The sequence below is a fragment of the Rhamphochromis longiceps genome, linkage group LG3 (genome assembly GCF_057381845.1).
Source record: "Rhamphochromis longiceps isolate RC_006_pf linkage group LG3, R_longiceps_female_GT1.1, whole genome shotgun sequence".
Lineage (NCBI taxonomy): Eukaryota > Metazoa > Chordata > Actinopteri > Cichliformes > Cichlidae > Rhamphochromis > Rhamphochromis longiceps.
The window spans coordinates 13,202,509-13,224,427 of record NC_140559.1 but is presented as its reverse complement, the minus strand read 5'-3'; the positions used below and the strand labels follow the sequence as shown (position 1 = coordinate 13,224,427).

The window sequence follows — 21,919 nt, the reverse complement described above, 5'->3', positions numbered from 1 at the left end:
AGGTAAAATCAAACGTAGTCAAAAACGACCAATTATACCCTGGACCCCAGAGGGTTAAAAGCCAGACATTTTAAATGAGAATAAGAAAGAAAAGTATGTCTTTGTGCCCCTTTGCCCTGTTCGTGCCCTATCGGCCCCCCTGGCTAAACTTTGCTAGACCCGCCCCTGCACAGTTACCAGCCGTCAGCTGCGCAGAAAAAGATCCTGGTGTAGAAAGTAATATTAAATAAATTCTAACAACAGCTTATCAAGGTTAAACGTGCTGCTGTTGTTCAGCCGCTGGTTTCCTCTTTCTGGTGCAAAGTGGGCCAAAAACAAAGAAGAGAGACGACAGAAAAGCCGATCAGCTGATCATTAATCAGTTTCACAATTGAAGTATCAGCAGGAGACGGAGAGAGGGGCAGTCGCTCCATATATCGGTTGTTAAGCTTAACATGGGAACGCTTTACAAACACTCAGAGATGAACTTACACACTTGCTTTACTTCTCTCTGGGATCACTTCCTTGGAGATGAAATACTGGTTTGGTAGCGAGGCTCCAAATACACGCAGCTGCTCTATCACGTGACCACACTGCTGCGACGTGTGACGGTTATGAGCCGAGTTACGCTGTGTTGCAAGTTTTGTGATTTATTTATTTTTTTTAATATATATATTTAATGGATTGGATTACGTCTTTTATTTCTCACCGATATCCGATCCAGTAATTTAGGTCAGTATCGGACCGATACCGATACGTAATATTGGATCGGTCCATCTCTATACTATACTCTCTTTGTCAAAATCCCCCTCCTCTGCATCACCCATTATTTCATCACCCCTTTTTCCATCAGAAGCAGAGCACTGACTCGTTCCAGATAGCAGCTTGTTTCTTTCTAAATACAACACACAGCAAGTCTGGACTCAAATACTTGTCATGAACCGAGCACAGCAGTATCACCTTCATGCATTCATCTCAATCATCCAGGAAAGTAAATCTCCCAAAATTACCCATATGAAAAAGATATCAGAATCAGAATCAGAATACTTTATTGATCCCTGGGGGAAATTATTTATATATAAATCTTATAAAGTTTGTATCTGTCTTGTGTGAAACTTGTATGAAAAGCATATAAGAGTGAAAACAGATATAAGATCCCTTGAAAAATTATATAATGAAACTTGTATGTTTTGGATACTTACTAAAACAATATATGAAAGTAATGAGAAAGTGGCCACTTTCATGAGTAAATCATATATAAGTTTTTACTATATCTTTTCCATATGGGTAATTCTGTTCATCTGGATGTAGTGTTGTTGTTAGATCTGTATTGTTGATTGTCATTTATGCGTAGAAATATCTACTCATATATGCTTAGAGTTTTATAATCAACGTCATGTTGGTAGAGGTTTGATCCTTATAGGCTGCAAAGACTTTGTGTGCATTCCAGAGTGCTCTGGCATTCACACCCACATCCAGGGAGCATGGGAGAGGCCGTACCTGTTTTTTTGTTTTATGGCAGGATAAACATATCTATGTCAGTTTTAGTCTAAGTGCCTTTTGTTTAGATGGACGGCTAGACTCCTGGCACATGGGTGTGCCATGGGCTCCCCAGTTTCACCCATCAAATGGTACTCATGGCTATTGATCAGAGGTCTTTGATCAGTGGGTTTTGGTCAGTGGTTGTTGATCAATGGTCATGAGAATTTGCATAATTATGATTAAAGAACTGACCTCCCAGTCCAGATGAACCGAATCAACTTTTGGAGACAGCAGCATAGCATCATGTTTAAGATCTACCTCATGGTACTTTATGTGGCAGTGATACCTGCAGTAAGCAGGGCTTAGTCTACGGGGGGCATGGGGTGTTCTCGATATATTTATTTCAAGTGTTTGGTTATATTATTTGGCAGGTTACATTCATGTGTAATATAAATAAAATATGATATTAATTAAACTGTATTCATGTATAAAGGATTTGGTGTAGCCAAGTGCTTTGGGGTCCTTAGGGAGTAGTAAAGTGCTATACAAATACAGACCATTTACAATTTTTACCATTTGTACTCATTTTGTTCCACAGGCCATTAAAATAGAAAACTGAAACTTAGGCTGAGATACTTTTTTTTTTTTTTAAAGGGAAGAAAAGAGGACATTTAGCTTTAAAACATTTATTATGAATTAAACACTTTTTGTACATTTAAATTATTAAACTAGTTAATGGAAAGTATTAAACAGTTCATTTTATTTCTTTTTAATATTTATTATTGCCCTATAATAATAAACACAATGTATTGATTTTTCTAAATAATATTGGCTTGTAGCTGTAGTAAGTGTTGATGGCTACAGTGACTGTTTAGCTTTTATGGCATCAAATAGTTTTACTTATATTTTTGTTATATTAATGCTATTATAATTGACATGTTTTATTTATTATTCTTTTTATTCAAAGAGGTTGAACACTTTGAAAGCCTGATTCTTTAGTTATTAAACTATTTAATAACTGATCAACATACTGATTACTCTACAAATACTTGGGTACACCATTTGAAAGCTTGACTTTTTGCATTTTTCACCCTGACTATGTAACTCAACAAATAATTTTTTTTTAATCTATTGTCCACCTGGCTGTTCCTCAGTTTTTAATCTGATTCAGTGCTGAGTTCAGATAAAATAATCATACTAGGTAATTTTATCATCAGTGTAGATGCTATAAATGAAAGTCTAAACTCTGCATTTAATTCATTCATGAAATATTATATATTCTGTCAAAATGAGCCCACCCACCACTTTAACTTTGAGTTTTCCACCCAATACACTAAATCCCAAGGTAAGTTTTCAAACACATCAAATGAATGACTTACTGCACTTTGAAGTCACCTGATCTTAGTAGTTGATGTGCACATGAATGATTTGTGTTTCCTCTGCAGGTAGAAAGTGTGTGTGAGCTGAGCAGCATGGATCAGTGTGAGGACAGAGAGGAGGGAGTCCCTCCCTCTAAAAGCACTCTGTGTGGGGAACATGAGAGCCAGACCAAAGCTCAGAGGTGAGATGACCATCTCTAACTGTCCATGACTCTTCTCCATGTCACAGCTCAGCACTCACATCACTGCTCCATCATTATTCACAGGAACCAGCCTGGACCTCCACCCAGCTCTGCGTCCTGTAAGAGTGACTCATCTAATGATCGCTACATTCATTTTAAAGTCAAGCAGGCGTCTCCTGCAGAGAGGTGAGCTGTTATAAACATAAAGTCTTTGATGTCTGACTTAAATGAACTGCTTGATGTTGTTTCCTGGTCAAAGGAAGTCACTAAGCAAGGAATTCCTTTATTCTATAAAACAGGTCCAACATTCAAACTCCTGCTGCTCACACAGGAGTCAATCAGTCGTCATGCACAGTCTTAATGACTGTGTTTACCTCTGGGTTGGGCTCTGTTCTTAATTTAGTTTGGAGTTTCCTCCTGCTCATGCTCAGCTGCAAAGCAGTTTCTCTTTGGGATGATGAAGGTATTCTAAGTCTTCGTGAGCTTCTGTGGCTGCAAATGAAAAGCACATTCTTCTCTCACAGGATCCACAGGAGACCTACTGAACTTGAACCTGGACCCAGCTGTGTAAACACTATGTTGAATCATGTCATTAATAGATTTCAAAAAAAACAGTCACCAAGAAAGATGCAAGTTAAAGTCAGTATTATAATGTCTAAAATGACAAGTCCTTGATTGAATATTTGAACTTTAATTATCAGGATCCAAACTGAACCTGGACCCAGCTGTGTGACCTTTTGGAGTGAACGGTCTAGGGGTGAACCCATTCAATTTAAAGATCAGCCTGTGTCTGCTGCAGAGAGGTGAGCTGTTAGTAACATGAAATCTTTGATTTAACTGCTTGATGTTGTTTGATATAAACTGCAGTGCAAACACGTCATTCCCTCAATCCCCTTTAAAGTGTCTCTTAAAAACAAGCTTTTGGTTTCTAAACAACTGAAAATCCGCTTCAGCAAACAGGAAGTGATGCGCGTGCGAATGTTTTCTTCCATCAGTCATGTTGTGCTTTATGTTGTTGGAAGTTAGAAGAGGGAACACTAACTTTGTGGCACAAATTTTCCTCATAAAACTCAGAGCATCAAAAATGACTCAAACACTGTCAGTCAGAGAGGAAACTTTCCTTTCTACATTTTAACAGATTAGACTTTTATTTTTTTTAATGAATTTTCTGAAAAGTGGAGAGTGACTTTAGTTTCTAGAAGTTAAATAGACCAGCATCACTCTGTTATTTTGTGCACTGACACTGGTTTGGCCTTTGGTATGATGATGAAGTCCACTGCAGATAAACAAGTCAAAGTTAGCCAAACTTTTAAGGTGTACAGCAAACTGAGAAGTTCTAGAGTAAGATGGCTGACGTGTCAAACAGCTGTCAAAGGCAGCACGTGGTAGTCATGATGACCTCTGTAAAGCTGCTTTGTGTATGTGACCTTTAGATAAAAGAATTTGTGGATTTAGTGTCATCTCTTGTAACTCTTAGTGAGGCTAGTCAACAGCCAATGTAGCTCATACTTACTGTTGTTGGTGTGAGTCTGTGAATGTGCAGCTCTGCTTCAGCAGCCTGCAGGTTGTGTAGCACTTGAAGGATACAGTTGTACTCATTGTGTTTCGCTTTGTGAGTAAGGCTGGAATTCTAGTTTTTGTTGTTTGGTGTAGTTGTTTTGAGGCCTACTCCTGCTACAACTGCAGCTCCACATTATTCAGTGTAACATAGTTTTGTACTGACTGTAGATAAGACACTGCGTTATCATTTAGGATCATATACAACCAGCTGCAATATGAACATGATTAAGAATGGTAGAACACTTGAGTATAATTTGTATATTTGATTTCCTATTCATCATTTTATTATCTGAAAGGAAAACTCAGGCAAAAGTGACTATGCCTACATCTTTTAGGTGGTAAAATCACCTAAAATTCCAACAACCAACAGATGCTGTCATTCACGTCGAGGTGTGTGTGTGTGTGTGTGTGGCGAGTAAAAATGTCTCAATGTGAACTACTTCCCACAATTCCTCCACAGAGTGGACCAGCAGAGCTCAGAGGTTCCCAGTGGTCAGTCTGCCCAGCAGCATCAAACAGACCTGGACTCCATATTTATGGTCTGTACATGTACAGCAACTACTTTTACATCTATTGTGTTCACAATCATCTCCATGCTGCTCTTTGTAGACCAGTGGATTGCCAGTGTGTCCAACATGGATCTGATGTTTGGCTGCATGATTTCAGTGTCTAACTGGGGTAACGTCTACAGCAATCTGGATAAATTAAAAATGCTCCACGTCCACACTATCATTTTCAATTTTTTACAAAAAGTTTTTTATCCATACTGAAATGACTGAAAACACTTGTGTTCTGTACTGCGCATGCGTTAAAAAATAAGGTCATTCGACCTGCGTCATTTCTGTCTGCTGTTTATTTACTTTCCGGCTCTTTGAAACATTGTGGCAAAATGTCGAAGAAAATCAACAAGTTTTTTAAATGAACTGACAATGAGTTGAAGTTGTTGCTGTGAGTAGCACAAAATTACAAAGATGCAAAGTGAGCGCAAATATAGACGGCAATGCCTTCTCGTTGAATTGGTCACATGAATGTGTCATCGTTTTTAAAAGCCTCTGTTTTTGCACACACTGCGACACAAAAAGGGCGTTTTCAAATGTATCCACTTTGGAGAGTGTTTTTAAAAAGCTCAGTTTTCCTTGACCAGAAACACCATCTCAGTGTAGACAGAAGGCCAAAACGGAGAGAAAAAGATGTTTTTTAAAATTAAAACGTATTAGTGTGATCATGGAATGGATCATTCATAACACATTCTGTTCCAGCTGCTGGAGGACAACATCATCACTTTTGTGAAGAATGAGCTGAAGAAGATCCAGAAGGTTCTTGGTCTAGATTACCCAGAATGCTTAGAGAGTCAGAGAGAGGATGATAAGCAGGGGAGGAGCAGCAGAGAGGCCTTTGTGAAGATCACACTGGACTTCCTTAGGAGAATGAAACAGGAGGAGCTGGCTTATCGCCTGCAGAACAGTAAGAGGATTTCTATCAAGATTTAAGCAGTTGGGTGAATAAGAATTTGCTAATATCTCAAGAGAGACTTAATTTAATTTAATTATTTCTTTATTTGGTCAAATCTATCATGAGCACTTTGTAAAACATGACCATTTTTAAAAAAAAAAATTATATTTCAGAACTTTCCGCTTCAGTTTGTTGGCAAGAACATAAAACTAAACTAAAAAGTAATATTGACTTTTTAAAAATATTTTCTTTTTTTCATTTAGAACTCTATGGTGCAGTTTGTCAACATAATCTTAAGTCTGTCTTGAAGAAAAACTTCCAGTATGTCTTCGAGGGGATCGCTAAAGCAGGAAACCCAACCCTCCTGAATCAGATCTACACAGAGCTCTACATCACAGAGGGAGGGACTGCAAAGGTCAGTGATGAACATGAGGTCAGACAGATTGAAACAGCATACAGTAAACCAGACAGACCAGAAACAACAATCACAAAAGAAGACATCTTTAAAGCCTCACCTGGAAGAGATGAACCAATCAGAACAGTGCTGACAAAGGGAGTGGCTGGCATTGGGAAAACAGTCTTAACACAGAAATACACCCTGGACTGGGCTGAAGACAAAGCCAACCAGGACATCCAGTTCATATTTCCATTCACTTTCAGAGAGCTGAATGTGCTGAAAGAGGAAAAGTTCAGCTTGGTGGGACTTGTTCATCGCTTCTTTACTGAAACCAAAGAAGCAGGAATCTGCAGCTTTGAAGACTTCCAGGTTGTGTTCATCTTTGATGGTCTGGATGAGTGTCGACTTCCTCTGGACTTCCACAAAACTACAATCCTAACTGACCCTAGAAAGTCCACCTCATTGGATGCGCTGCTGATAAACCTCATCAGGGGGAAACTGCTTCCCTCTGCTCACCTCTGGATAACCACACGACCTGCAGCAGCCAATCAGATCCCTCCTTACTGTGTTGACATGGTGACAGAGGTCAGAGGGTTCACTGACCCACAGAAGGAGGAGTACTTCAGGAAGAGATTCAGAGATGAGGAGCAGGCCAGCAGGATCATCTCCCACATCAAGACATCACGAAGCCTCCACATCATGTGCCACATCCCAGTCTTCTGCTGGATCACTGCTACAGTTCTGGAGGATGTGCTGGACACCAGAGGGGGAGGACAGCTGCCCAAGACCCTGACTGAGATGTACATCCACTTCCTGGTGGTTCAGGCCAAAGTGAAGAAGATCAAATATGATGGAGGAGCTGAGACAGATCCACACTGGAGTCCAGAGAGTAGGAAGATGATTGAGTCTCTGGGAAAACTGGCTTTTGATCAGCTGCAGAAAGGAAACCTGATCTTCTATGAATCAGACCTGACAGAGTGTGGCATCGATATCAGAGCAGCCTCAGTGTACTCAGGAGTGTTCACACAGATCTTTAAAGAGGAGAGAGGACTGTACCAGGACAAGGTGTTCTGCTTCATCCATCTGAGTGTTCAGGAGTTTCTGGCTGCTCTTCATGTCCATCTGACCTTCATCAACTCTGGACTCAATCTGCTGGAACAACAAAAAACAACCTTCCAGAAGTCTGAAAAAGGAGAATCTGTAGAGAAACACTTCTACCAGAGTGCTGTGGACAAGGCCTTACAGAGTCCAAATGGACACCTGGACTTGTTCCTCCGCTTCCTCCTGGGTCTTTCACTGCAGACCAGTCAGACTCTTCTACGAGGTCTGCTGACACAGACAGGAAGTAGCTCACAGACCAATCAGGAAACAGTCGAGTACATCAAGGAGAAGCTCAGTGAGAAGCTGTCTGCAGAGGAAAGCATCAATCTGTTCCACTGTCTGAATGAACTGAATGATCATTCTCTAGTGGAGGAGATCCAACAGTTCCTGAGATCAGGAAGTCTCTCCACAGATAAACTGTTTCCTGCTCAGTGGTCAGCTCTGGTCTTCATCTTACTGTCATCAGAAGAAGATCTGGATGTGTTTGACCTGAAGAAATACTCTGCTTCAGAGGAGGCTCTTCTTAGGCTGCTGCCAGTGGTCAAAGCCTCCAACAAAGCTCTGTGAGTACATATATATTCATACCTTAATTTCTAAAAGGATTTTTTTTAAACTACAAAATGCAGATTACAATGCATTTTTTAATTTTTGGTTGTTTTTGTGGGTTTTCTCCCGGTTCTCCGGCTTCCTCCCACAGGCCAAAGAGGTGGGGTTAGGTGAACTGTTAATTCTAAATTGCCCATAGGTTTGAATGTCAGTGCAAATGGTTGGTGGTATTTCCATGTTAGCCCTGGGTAAGAGTTCCAAGAGCTTTAGCCTGCCTCTCTCCCTTCTGTAACTAGGTCAGGCTCCAACCACTCCGCAACCCTGAGAAAAAGGATAATTCTCAGGATCAGTGCCCTGCTTAGTTGAAGATATGACTTCACTTTTCAAATGTCACAGTCACTTATATACCCAGGTACTTCAGTTGCTGGTGAACTGAATCTTAGTCATTATGTTGCATTTGGTTTCCTGCTGTCAGCACGTATTAATCTTATTCACTGATTCCTAGAAATCAGTTTTTGTCCACTTATACAGTGTAGATTGATTTGATTTCAGTTTGTCCCTGTGGGTAACAAAATTCATAATCAGTGTTCTGGAAGGAGTATTGTTAATTCTCTCAGATCTGACCTGGTGTTCTCTCTCCAAAATAATTTAGCTGTCACACCCTTTAAACAGGGACACTTTTTTATAAATTTCATATTTGAAAGACTAAATGCAGTAAGAAGTCCTCAGTCCTCAGTAAGAAAGCAATGATTTTGTATTTGTCGACGTCCACTATCATATTCCAGAATCAGGCTCTGAAATGTACAAATGGATGCGAGAAGATTTTATTGGTAATTGTAAACCAGAAATTGTCTATAAAGGTTTTACCGTTTGCACAACCTATGCACATGTAGTGGACATGGTGTAGTTCAAAAGGACAGAGTGGTGCCTTTAGCAGGCATCCTTAAATTGGCTAATCAAAGGAAAGTAGGATTTTAGGAAGGGCTTAAGAGGAAAAAGCTAAACGAGCAAGTATAAAGGATTAATTCAGACGCTAAAACAAGGTCAAGTATGTAATGAAAAGTATTGGTTTGATTGCCATTTAGCAACAGTAATTGTATATTTTACAATTAGAAATATGAACAGGGCCTGTAGCCCTGCAGGTGCTGAACTAGAGTTACTAAATGAACCAGGTCCTTACTGGTTTACATTTAATTATAGAGTTATGATTAGGTTGTTACTGGTGCAATTCCAAATCTTTAAATGTTTTTCCAGATTAAAATGTATTTGTAAGTTAATAAAGACTTGTGCTCCACACTGATGTTTGATTTCTTCATCTAAAGTGATTTAATTTTAATACATGCCATTCTTTTTCTAGATTGAATCACTGTAAACTCTCAGAGAGTAGCTGTGGAGCTCTCTCATCGGTTCTTAGCTCCCAATCCTGTTGTCTGAGAGAGCTGGACCTAAGTAATAATAATCTGCAGGATTCGGGAGTGAAGCTTCTTTGCAGTGGACTAAAGACTCAACATTATACAGTGGAAAATCTGAGGTCAGATCAAAAGAGCTTTTGTTTGTTTTTCAAAAAACAAGTAATAAAAGTCAGCTTCATCCATTTATTGTTGTTTTATTAGTGCTAATTGTATCTAAAAACTCCCACACCTCTGGTCTATTTATAATAAGACAATAAGAGTTCCAGCCAGTTCTAAAATAAGATTAGAACCGTCAAATCTACAAACTACCACTATCAATACACTGTAAAGCTAGTGTTTTCTTTGTGTGTGTCCTTCAGATTGAGTGTGTGCAACCTCACGGATAGAAGCTGTGATGTTCTGTCCTCAGTTCTCTGCTCCCAGTACTTTAGTCTGAGAGAGCTGGATCTTAGTAACAATGACCTACGGGACTCAGGAGTGAAGTTTCTGTGCATTGGAGTGATGAGTTCATATTGCACACTGGAAATTCTAAGGTCAGGATTCTGATTGATACTGTTGATAATTAAAAGGTTATTTACATAAACTGCTAACCTATATAGAAATTGCAGGTGCCATTTTAGTTGCTTCTTCGGTGGATTATTAAACTCTAAAATTTAAAAACTGTGACACTTAGTGTGACAATAGAAACATGATTTATGCACTGTTCTTTTCAAAGATTTAGGTCTGTTTTGCATCCCTATTTTCATAATGGAAAATGTGAACAATGGCATCCTTGAAAGAGTGAGTTTTGTCCTTTAGAGGAACAGCTTAATCTTGTTCTCCCAAGGTGGCTCTTCTATTTCGCTCAACAAGGTCCACATCAGGTTTTGAGGAACCAGGGCACCCTGATGAGAAGTGGGCTATTGAAACAAGAAGGCATCGGTGGGTAGAGCTGTTCGATATAACGATATATACCGGATGATGGTATATAAACATCTATAGTTTCATTTTACGTTATCGTTTGTTTTGTGGTGTCACAAAATAAACGTTTACGGCAATATTGTTTTGATGGTCACTGTAGTGGCTATATTAATTTCTTAAAGTTCTCTCTTTCTCTTATATTTAATATAACCACACAACGGACGGACAAGTGCCTGTTTTTATGCGTTGTCGTTAGCAACAACAATGGTAAAAACATCACAAGTCTGCTTGTTTATTTTCCACAAACCTTTCACAATAAAGCTCAAGATCCTGTTGAGACTTTTCAAAATAAACTGAATGATGTGAAAAAGTATGCAGAGTATTTATGGCTGAGAAGCAAAAAAGAGCCGCCAGGTGCTAAAAAATAAACCTTAGACTCAAACGTTAGAACAGGCTTTTCCCCGCAGCACGCCGTGTAATAAATACTCAAAAAGAAAACGGCGGCCATCACAACCTACTGTATGTCTAAAAATGTATTGTTTCATGCATCAGACTTAACCTAAGAAATGAAAATGGGGCCTTGTTGGAATGCTACTATGCAAGTAACCCTGGCGGAAGGGGTTACATGAAAAGGATGAGGGACCTATGGAATCTTCTATACTTATCATCCAAGTTGACGGTGAAATGCGTAGCTCATAGTGATGGGATTTCCGGCTCTTTTTAGAGAACTGGCTATTTCGGCTTGGCTCACTAAAACTGGCTCTTCAGGTGGTTTTGTTGCTTTAATTGATTTATTATTAACAATAATATAAAATTATGCACAAAAGGAATTACTAATGTAAAAAAAAGTGGTTTTATTTATATATGTTTATGTATAAATATATGTGGTGGCCCCTAGAGACAATGCATGTACAAACTCCAAAACACATTTCTAGCGTGAACTGAACAGAGCTACCTAGATTACTTAAATTACTCGATTGAAAGCATATGTGTATTGTTTGTGTATTTATACACAGGCACTCATTTATATTCAAATAATTTAAAAAAAATGTTCATTTACCTGTTATTACCACACACCAAATCTGGTTGTTGCTAATTGCTGGCTTGTGTAGCCACTAGGTAAGAAAAGCTCAACACTGCGACTAGCATTCTGGAGCACTTCTGTTGTATTTTGTTTTAGAGTTTTTACGTGTTTTGGAGATTTTACGTGTTTTGGAGTTTTTACGTGTTTTGGAGTTTTTACGTGTTTTGGAGTTTTTACGTGTTTTGGAGTTTTTACGTGCTTCAGAGTTCGTATGTGTTTTGAAGTCTGTACGTCCTTTGTTTCTAGGGACCACCGTAAATATACTTTTATTTATTCACACCACATAAAATGTAATAAATAAATCATCTGCAACTGAAAATACAGGGAGTGCAGAATTATTAGGCAAGTTGTATTTTTGAGGAATAATTTTATTATTGAACAACAACCATGTTCTCAATGAACCCAAAAAACTCATTAATATCAAAGCTGAATGTTTTTGGAAGTAGTTTTTAGTTTGTTTTTGTTTTAGCTATTTTAGGGGGATATCTGTGTGTGCAGGTGACTATTACTGTGCATAATTATTAGGCAACTTAACAAAAAACAAATATATACCCATTTCAATTATTTATTTTTACCAGTGAAACCAATATAACATCTCCACATTCACAAATATACATTTCTGACTTTCAAAAACAAAACAAAAACAAATCAGCGACCAATATAGCCACCTTTCTTTGCAAGGACACTCAAAAGCCTGCCATCTATGGATTCTATCAGTGTTTTGATCTGTTCACCATCAACATTGCGTGCAGCAGCAACCACAGCCTCCCAGACACTGTTCAGAGAGGTGTACTGTTTTCCCTCCTTGTAAATCTCACATTTGATGATGGACCACAGGTTCTCAATGGGGTTCAGATCAGGTGAACAAGGAGGCCATGTCATTAGTTTTTCTTCTTTTATACCCTTTCTTGCCAGCCACGCTGTGGAGTACTTGGACGCGTGTGATGGAGCATTGTCCTGCATGAAAATCATGTTTTTCTTGAAGGATGCAGACTTCTTCCTGTACCACTGCTTGAAGAAGGTGTCTTCCAGAAACTGGCAGTAGGACTGGGAGTTGAGCTTGACTCCATCCTCAACCCGAAAAGGCCCCACAAGCTCATCTTTGATGATACCAGCCCAAACCAGTACTCCACCTCCACCTTGCTGGCATCTGAGTGGGACTGGAGCTCTCTGCCCTTTACCAATCCAGCCACGGGCCCATCCATCTGGCCCATCAAGACTCACTCTCCTTTCATCAGTCCATAAAACCTTAGGAAAACCAGTCTTGAGATATTTCTTGGCCCAGTCTTGACGTTTCAGCTTGTGTGTCTTGTTCAGTGGTGGTCGTCTTTCAGCCTTTCTTACCTTGGCCATGTCTCTGAGTATTGCACACCTTGTGCTTTTGGGCACTCCAGTGATGTTGCAGCTCTGAAATATGGCCAAACTGGTGGCATCTTGGCAGCTGCACGCTTGACTTTTCTCAGTTCATGGGCAGTTATTTTGCGCCTTGGTTTTTCCACACGCTTCTTGCGACCCTGTTGACTATTTTGAATGAAACGCTTGATTGTTCGATGATCACGCTTCAGAAGCTTTGCAATTTTGAGACTGCTGCATCCCTCTGCAAGATATCTCACTATTTTTGACTTTTCTGAGCCTGTCAAGTCCTTCTTTTGACTCATTTTGCCAAAAGAACGGACGTTGCCTAATAATTATGCACACCTGATATAGGGTGTTGATGTCATTAGACCACACCCCTTCTCATTACAGAGATACACATCACCTAATATGCTTAATTGGTAGTAGGCTTTCGAGCCTATACAGCTTGGAGTAAGACAACATCCATGAAGAGGATGATGTGGACAAAATACTCATTTGCCTAATAATTCTGCACTCCCTGTAGTTGTGGATGATGTTACGCCCCACTTAAAAACGAAGTGTTGACTGGAGTGAGGGGTAACACAAAGTGAAAGAGAACACATGAACTACTGGAGAATAGATGTCATTAAATGTGATTTATTGCCCAAAACTACTACAGTAAAAATAAACACAGGGAAGCTCTTTTCTTCAGGGTCTCCAAGGCCAAAACAACAAACAAAACACCCCCTTTAGCTAGAAATCAAACCAAGTACTCACTAACCAAAACAAAATACAATGGCTGAGCTCCCTGTCTAACCAAAAAAAAGGAGAAAACAGTTGAAACAAAAATGGCAGAGAACCCCTACCTGCTTCCACAATGATGAACTAATTAACACAATAAGGGCACACCTTTTCTTACAATAAAAGAAAGAACCAAAGTGTCACAGAGTTTAAGTTCTCACACACATACACACTAAGGCCCGCTGCCCAAAACACGATAGCTCACAGCTCTGGCAAAAATGGGGGAAGTGGCAGGGGTGTGGCAGTTTAGGATGGCAGACTATATGCCGTGGCTGACGAGCTGGAACACACCTCAGCTGTGGCTCATGAGGCAGACCTGCAACACAAGAAAAGGAGAAAAAAACCTCTTCCACAGAGGGAGAGCCACTAATGTGACGTCGTTGTCCCTGGCTCTCTTTCTCTCTTTCCCTTCCGCTCTGTTCCTGTGCTACTGCGAGTGTAACTACCGCACCTCCCGCCTCTTCCCAGCATAAAGCACAAGGCTCGTGTCCTGAGTAAAGAGGAAAAAAAGGGCGACAGAGAGGATGAGAGAGAGAAAAAAACCACGGCTTGCGATAAGGAGCCGGCTCGCGTCGTTCACGTCAAAGATCCGGCTCTTGTAACAAGATGGCGGCGCGCACAGACACAGCGGCCCGGAGCTCCTACACTTTTGCACTTTTGGTGGTACTGTGTATTATTTCACACAGTCTGGGGTTACTTCAATACAACAGAGATGATCTACTACAACTAAGCCGTGGAGATCTTCAACTAACATCCGAGTATCTCATCCCCCCGGAGATCGTTAAGCAACCCCCGGGGCTACCCGCAACAGCAAGCCGCAGGAGGAGACGTTGCGAGCAGAGGCAGAAGAGAGGCAGGCGGGGAGGCCTGTGGGCACGGCTAAAGACTAGTCCGTTTAAACCACCACTCCCGATCATATTCCTCTCCAACGCCCGTTCAATCCGTTACAAACTGGATGAAATACGACTGCAGATCGCCACTCGACGGACTTTTAATAACTGTTCGTGCATGATTTTCACTGAAACCTGGCTGGACAGCGCCATTCCCGATGCGGCTATTGATCTAGCAGGCCGCACCGCCTATCGAGCCGACAGGTCTGCGGACTCGGGTAAGAAGACTGGCGGGGGGCTGTGCATCTATATTAACAACTTTTGGTGCACGAACGTCACGGTAACGGAAAGACTGTGCAGTACAGAGGTAGAACTGTTGGTGTTAAAGTGCCGTCCATTCTATCTCCCTCGGGAATTTTCTGCCGTTTACATCTGCGCTGTTTACATTCCACCAGATGCTAATGCTAAGCTAGCGTTAGCACAATTGAGCAGCAGCATCAATAACAGCCTGGTAGCACACCCGGACAGTGACTTTATTGCGGCTGGGGATTTTAACCACGCGGACCTGAAATCTGTACTTCACAATTTCCACCGTAATGTGAAGTGTGCTACCAGAGGAGATAGAACGTTGGACCAGGTGTACACCAACATGGCGAATGCGTACAGAGCCCAGGCTTATCCCCACCTGGGTCTGTCAGACCATCTCTCCCTTCTGCTACACCCAATATACACACAAAAGATCAAGAGCACTGGGATTACAACCAAAACCGTGAGAACATGGCCGCAGGATGCTATTCCGATGCTTCAGGACTGTTTCCACTGCACAGACTGGGATGTATTCAAGGTGCAGGACACTGACAATCGTGTCGCATTGGACAGTTACACCTCCACTGTCTTGGACTACATCTGTTTCTGTGTGGACAATGTAACAACTTGGAAACGATTCCGTGTGTTCCCTAATAATCCACCCTGGATGACACACGGAGTTCAACAACTTATTCGAACGAGGAACAACGCTTTCAAATCCGGGGACCAGGAGGCATACAGTGCTGCCAGGGCCAACTTGAGAAGAGGCATCAAGACTGCCAAGCAGCAGCACAGGAGGCGTATCGAGGCCAGGTTTGAGAACAACACAAACCCAAGGCAGGTCTGGGAGGGCATCAGGGCTATCACGGACTACAAAAGGAGAACACCATCACCCTCAGCCAACAGTTCTACTCTGGCTGAGGATCTAAATCTCTTTTATGCCCGTTTTGATAGGGAGAACACCGACCCTGTCCTGCCCCCTCTCCACTCAACCGATCCTGCTCCAGTCCTGAGCACTCATGAGCTGAGGCGTGTGTTCCGGAGCATTAACACCAGGAAGGCGGCCGGGCCAGATGGAGTGCTGGGCCGGGTGCTAAAAGACTGTGCTGCGGACCTGGCGGACGTCTTCACCTCTATATATAACACCTCGTTGTCCTGTTCACTGGTACCATCCTGTTTCAAAGCAGCAACCATCGTTCCCATCCCAAAACAGTCAAATGTCACATGCCTGAACGATTTCAGACCTGTGGCACTCACCCCCATTCCCGCCAAATGCCTGGAGAGACTGGTTATTAAACACATCAGAGCTGCCTTTCCACCATCCCTGGACTCGCACCAGTTTGCATACAGGGAGAACCGGTCAACCGAGGATGCGATCGCCACAGTGCTGCACACATTACTGAAGCACTTGGAACACAGGAACACCTATGCACGGCTCCTCTTTGTAGACTACAGCTCGGCTTTTAATACCATCCGGCCATACAAACTCCGTCCCAAACTCCACCAACTGGGACTTAACTCCTCTCTGTGCAACTGGATTGTGGACTTCCTCACTAACCGTAGACAGAGTGTCAGAGTGGGTAAGAACACCTCTTCCACCCTTGTGGTCAACACCGGTGCCCCTCAGGGGTGTGTTCTGAGCCCTCTGCTATACACTCTCTTCACCCATGACTGTATTTCCTCCTGCGCGTCCAATCTCATTGTTAAGTTTGCAGATGACACTACAGTGCTCGGACTTATATCCATCAATGATGAGACAAACTATAGGACAGAGGTGCAACAACTAGAGTCATGGTGCCACGACAATAACTTGGTCTTAAACACCAAAAAGACCAAGGAGATCATTGTAGATTTCCGGAAGAAGGGTCATAACAACCATCTGCCTCCCTTCATTGGCAGTGAGGCGGTGGAGAGGGTGAGCAGTTTTAAATTCTTGGGGGTAACTGTGACCGAGGACCTGTCCTGGGGCAACCATATCACCTCAGTTGCACGGAAGGCCCAACAGCGCCTCTACTACCTGAGGAGACTGCGGAGCGCACACATTCCCAGATCTCTGATGTTGAACTTCTACAACTGTGCCATCAGCAGCGTTCTGACGTATGGATTTCTAGTGTGGTTCCCCAGCTGCACCAAGGCCGATCAGCAAGCACTCCAGCGGGTGGTGAAAGAAGCTGGCAGAATTATTGGAACAAGTCTGCCAGGGATCAGTAATATCTTCCCCACTCGCTGTCTGAGGAGGGTGCACAGTATCCTGCGGGACCAACATCACCCTGCGTGCCACCTTTTCCATCTGCTGCCCTCAGGGAGAAGGTACAGGTCTATACAGGCCAGAACATCCAGGCCTGTATAGACCTGGATGGCCAGAACATCCAGCCTGTATCCACAGGCTGTGAGGCTCCTGAACTCTCTGCCCCCCTCTCACGGACAATAACCATATCCAACTTCTTAATAGCAATGAACTGGTCTGCATTGGTGCATCATATCTTTATTCTCTTCCCCCTCCTGCCCCCCCCCCCCCTCTTTCTTAAATAGATAACTATCATATCTGATATCATATCTCACAGTACAATAATATTTAATGGGTTGCATTGTTGTATTTTGTCATGTTTCTCAGGTCTTTGTCTGAATTTCTACGAACATTATTGCTAAGGATTGTCTTATTGCATTGGAGTCACACTGGGTTAAATATGTACACTTGGGTTTTAAGGGGTATTTATTATTTTCTTCTTTTTTTGGGTTGTATGGAAGCCCCAAACGCAATTTCATTGTTCTTGACAATGACAATAAATAATACTACTACTACTACTAAGAGCCATTTCGTTCGCGACCGACATATCACTAGTAGCTCAGTGTTACAACATTCGAAAGAAGAGATTGCTCTTGCAGCCAGAGATTGGGTACCAAGCCTCAAGTGCAATGGAAGAAGGATCGTTGAGTGCAAGAGGAACTGGGAAACCTGGGTCCCCGTAGCTGGTTAGCAAGAATAAATGTACCCTCAGCAGATCTGCTAGATGATGTAAATGCAGCGCTATGGACGATACCTACAGCCACGATTACTGAGACTAACAAGCTGATCTACACTACAGCAGGAGTGATCAGTGAGATGCTTGGCTACAAGTTGAACAGCCATAAGAAGCAATACCCCCTATGGGGAAGGAGTCTGGAGACTAGTATCAAGGTAGCATGGATAGAGGTTAGCCAACTGTTGGAGCTGCAAAAAGGTGCGACAAAGACGGTATCCAAGATGTATAGCAAGCTGTCCATACCTGAGTCCGGCCTGAAAAACTGCCAAGCAACTACTCACAGCCTTGGCCAGCCGATTGAAGAGGTACACTTGGGAGAGAGAAGGCAGAAGGATAAACCAGCTGTTCTCCAGAGAACCAGCCAAGGTGTACTCTCAGTGGCAAGGGAACAATATGAAAACCACACACTGGAGACAGAGCAATATTGGAAGACAATATCGGAGAAGGATGCAACCCATAACGGCAATGCTCAGTGGCTAGTGGACCTAAGGGAAGGCTACAACGACCTCCCTGAAAAGGGTCCAGTAACCATCACAGTGGCAGACATCCAAGAACAGGTCTCCAGTAGTGATGTGCGGATCGATCCTGAAATATCGATTCCTCCGATACCAATCATTTATGTTCTAGAATCGATTCTCACATTAAAATATCGATATTTTAGTAATTTAGAGTAAATTTGTAGTTTATCATTAACAGGAACACAGTGGAAAGAAACTATAACATTCGGATTGTCTACATTCAAAGGAACTACTTCCTCTTCCGCCTTTCATAGTCATGTGCGAAATACGGCTGTATAAATGTCTCGCAGCCCCTTGGCGCGCGCACTCACAACAATGGCTGAGCGTAATTGAAGTCATGTGCGGACGTATTTTACCTCCACAAACAGCTGAGACGTGGTTTGCGATACATGTGGCAAAAAAGTGCTCCAAGAGTGAGGAGTTGTGGCCATACTAGGGAGACATTCAAAAGGGCTGTTGGGGGGGGGTAAATACATTTTACAGTGTTTATTTATCGGACAAAATACGTTAAATGTCACCGTTATTATTGGCCGGCCCGGAAACATCGGGGGTGTCCAAATTCAGAGGCTGCTTCCACCTGAGGACCTGCCCGTCGCGGTCTAAAGAAAGCCGGGTAGTACGTCACGAGCTCCCTCGGTGGAGTGAAACTGCCGTCTGCTCCTTGCTCTCTAAAATATAACCGGGCACTGATGTAAACTCTCAACCGTCTCACACTTCTGTTTAACCATTTTCTGTTTGACGTTTATTCAGCTGTGTGAAAACCCCGAAGTAACCCTACCGAGGGATTAATAAAGTTAAATTTAATTTAATCGAATCTAATAACTTTAATCTCAGCCAAACCGATTTACTCACGAACAAATAAAACACTGAAAAAGCCAAACAATAACATTTTTAAGTTATCAAAGTGACTTATATATCATGATGATATCTGAGCCATCGTCGGCTCAGATATTTGAAGTTTACACAGCTACATTCTCACCTGAAAATATGTTAAAAGTTTTTTTGCGACCCAGAAAGAGAAATAAGAGTAATATTAAAACTAAGTCGCTGCCGCCATTGTTGGAAACTGGAATTGGCTGGGCCGCGCTATGAATTATGCAATATGATTTTTCAATTTTGTTGTCCTGGAAAATCGGGCGAAATTCGGGAGAATGGTGGCTCCGGGAGATTTTCGGGAGGGGCACTGAAATTCGGTGTTCTCCCGGAAAAATCGGGAGGGTTGGCATGTATGGTTGTGGCAACATCACTAACCTTGTCAAACACCTCAGAGTAAATCATATCACAGAATATGACGAGCGTATGTTGAGGCGAACTGAAGAGGAGGACAGGGACAGGTGCTGCTAGGGCGAGACAGATGTCTGTCACGGAGTTCTTTAGTGCTGCAGGAGGGCAACGAGTTCAAATAGCCCACAACTTCATTTTTTTTATTTCTATATGAAGAACCCTACATTATTAAGTGATAAGAACAAGTAGTCTGATGTCCTGTAATCATTATGATGCTATAATTTGAGATACAATAAATAAAATAAGTTTTTGTACAAAGTATCGGTATCGGATCAGTATCGTCGATACCACCCTGAATATTACTTGGTATTGGATCGGAAAGAAAATCAGTGGTATCGCACATCACTAGTCTCCAGTATCAAGAATTGGACAGCATCAGACCTGACATGGTTCACACCTGGCTGAAGAAGGTGACTGCACTCCATGAGGATCTCGCAGCACAAATGAACCAGCTGCTAGATGTGAGTGAAGTTGGCCCCCCACCTTCTTCAAATCCAACAAAAGTGGTATCAAACGTTTGTGCTACGTTTGGATATTAATAAAAATTTCTAGAGGTCATCAGAGGTCAACCAGCCAACTACATTAATGGAATCAAACAAAATTGATGTCTGTGCTGCAAAAATTTTTGTTTGTGCTGCTAACATTTTAAAATTTTTAATAAAATAACGTCTTGATGCGTGCTTAATCATCCAGGTAAGTAAATCCCAAAAGGTTGATTCTGTTCATCTGGACATTTTCAGTTAGAGAAACGTTTCGTCACTCATCCAAGTGACTTCTTCAGTCTCAGCTGACTGCAGGTTTCCCCAACCTTATAAACACCCGTGAGTGAAGTTGCCCCCCCTACCTTCTTCAAATCGAACAAAATTGATGTCAAACATTTGTCCTGCAAATTATTTTGTTTGTGCGGGTTATGTTTCCCTAATTTTATAAACAGTACATGTACAGTGAGAGAGAGATGTTACATCTGTCTTCACTTGAATCCCAGTTATAGAAGTGTTGGAGGTAGTTCATAAGAGATTACAGGATCACCCCAACCTCAGCAACAGGACCAGTCTCAGCACTGATCAGTTGTGTTTGCTTTTGGAATTGTGTCTTAATTCCACCTATTTTGCATAAGGGTCAGTACAGGCAGAAACCTAGGTGTGCCATGGGTTCCCACAGGCCCCTGGTCAAAGTCACCAAACCAGTTCGTAAGCAGGTACAGGTGTGGCCAGAAGGGTCCTCAGAGGCACTGCAAGACTGCTTTTCCACCACAGGCCGCCACACACGACAACACCACAGACTTTCAGGAATATACAGAAACTGTTACTGCCTACATCCCAAAATGCATTGATGATATCACAGAGACCAGGACTATCACTGTCCGGGCCAATCAGAAACCATGGCTCACAGGTCAGGTTTAAATGCTCCTAAGGTTGAAAAATGCAAGCCTTCAGAGCCGGGAATTAGGTGAGTCTAAGAACAGCAAGGGCAAACCTGTCACGTGACATCAACTACAGCAAAGCTTCAGCGACAGCAGAAATACTTGGAGGCAGTGGCAAGGAATACAAACCATCACAGACTACAAGCCCACTCTACAGTGTGTGGAGATCCCTTGCCAAAATCAATACACTCAAAGCTCCAGATCCTGATAACATCCTTGGACGAGCACTGACGGACTATGCTGTGGAACTCACAAATGTCTTCACAGACATCTTTAACACATCACTAGGGTCAGGCCGTCGTTCCCACATGCCTCAAAGCCTCCACCATCATTACTGAACCCACGAAGTCATCTACCTCCTGCTTTAAGGACTACCGTTCTGTCAAACTCACCTCCATCATTATTAAGTTAAGTGCTTTGAACGGTTAGTCATGCATCAAATCAAATTACCACTTTCCCCCAACCTGGATCCATTTGAGTTCCCATATCGGTCAAAACGCTCAACTGATGATGGAATTTCAACTGCCCCTCACTCAGCCCTCACACATCTGAACACTAGAGACTCATATGTCAGAGTGCTGTTCATAGACTTCAGTTCAGCCTTCAGCATCATCATTCCACAGCAACTCATTCACAAACTGGATCTGCTGGGGATCAGCACCTTGCTGTATAACGGGCTGCTAGGTTTCTTGACAGGAAGACAGCATACAGTACGGGTTGGCAGCAACACCTCCAGCCCAAGAACACTAAATACGGGGGCTCCCCAGGGATGTGTGTTGAGCCCCCTTCTCTTCACTCTGCTGACCCACGATGAGATCTACTACAGGGGTGAAGTTAACCATCTGGCAGAGTGGTACAGCAACAACAACCTGTCCCTGAATGTGGAGAAGACCAACAGCAACTCTACTTCCTCTGCAAACTGAGA

The 21,919-nt window shown here is 42.2% G+C and overlaps 1 protein-coding gene across 2 annotated transcripts in view; it reads left to right on the top strand.

Moving 5' to 3' along the window:
- LOC146672993 (protein NLRC3-like) overlaps positions 1 to 21,919 on the top strand; it is a 37,604-nt gene that overhangs the window by 1,909 nt on the left and 13,776 nt on the right. The window contains exons 2-9 of one of the 2 annotated variants that reach the window (XM_085401442.1): positions 2,907 to 3,022; positions 3,107 to 3,208; positions 3,724 to 3,825; positions 5,043 to 5,121; positions 5,842 to 6,046; positions 6,298 to 8,095; positions 9,436 to 9,609; positions 9,850 to 10,023. In XM_085401442.1, coding sequence (XP_085257568.1) covers positions 2,934 to 3,022; positions 3,107 to 3,208; positions 3,724 to 3,825; positions 5,043 to 5,121; positions 5,842 to 6,046; positions 6,298 to 8,095; positions 9,436 to 9,609; positions 9,850 to 10,023 — 2,723 coding nt within the window. In that variant the 5' untranslated portion in view covers positions 2,907 to 2,933. Of the gene's footprint in view, positions 1 to 2,906; positions 3,023 to 3,106; positions 3,209 to 3,723; positions 3,826 to 5,042; positions 5,122 to 5,841; positions 6,047 to 6,297; positions 8,096 to 9,435; positions 9,610 to 9,849; positions 10,024 to 21,919 lie in introns of those variants that run through there. The other variant, XM_085401441.1, reaches the window with a different exon arrangement.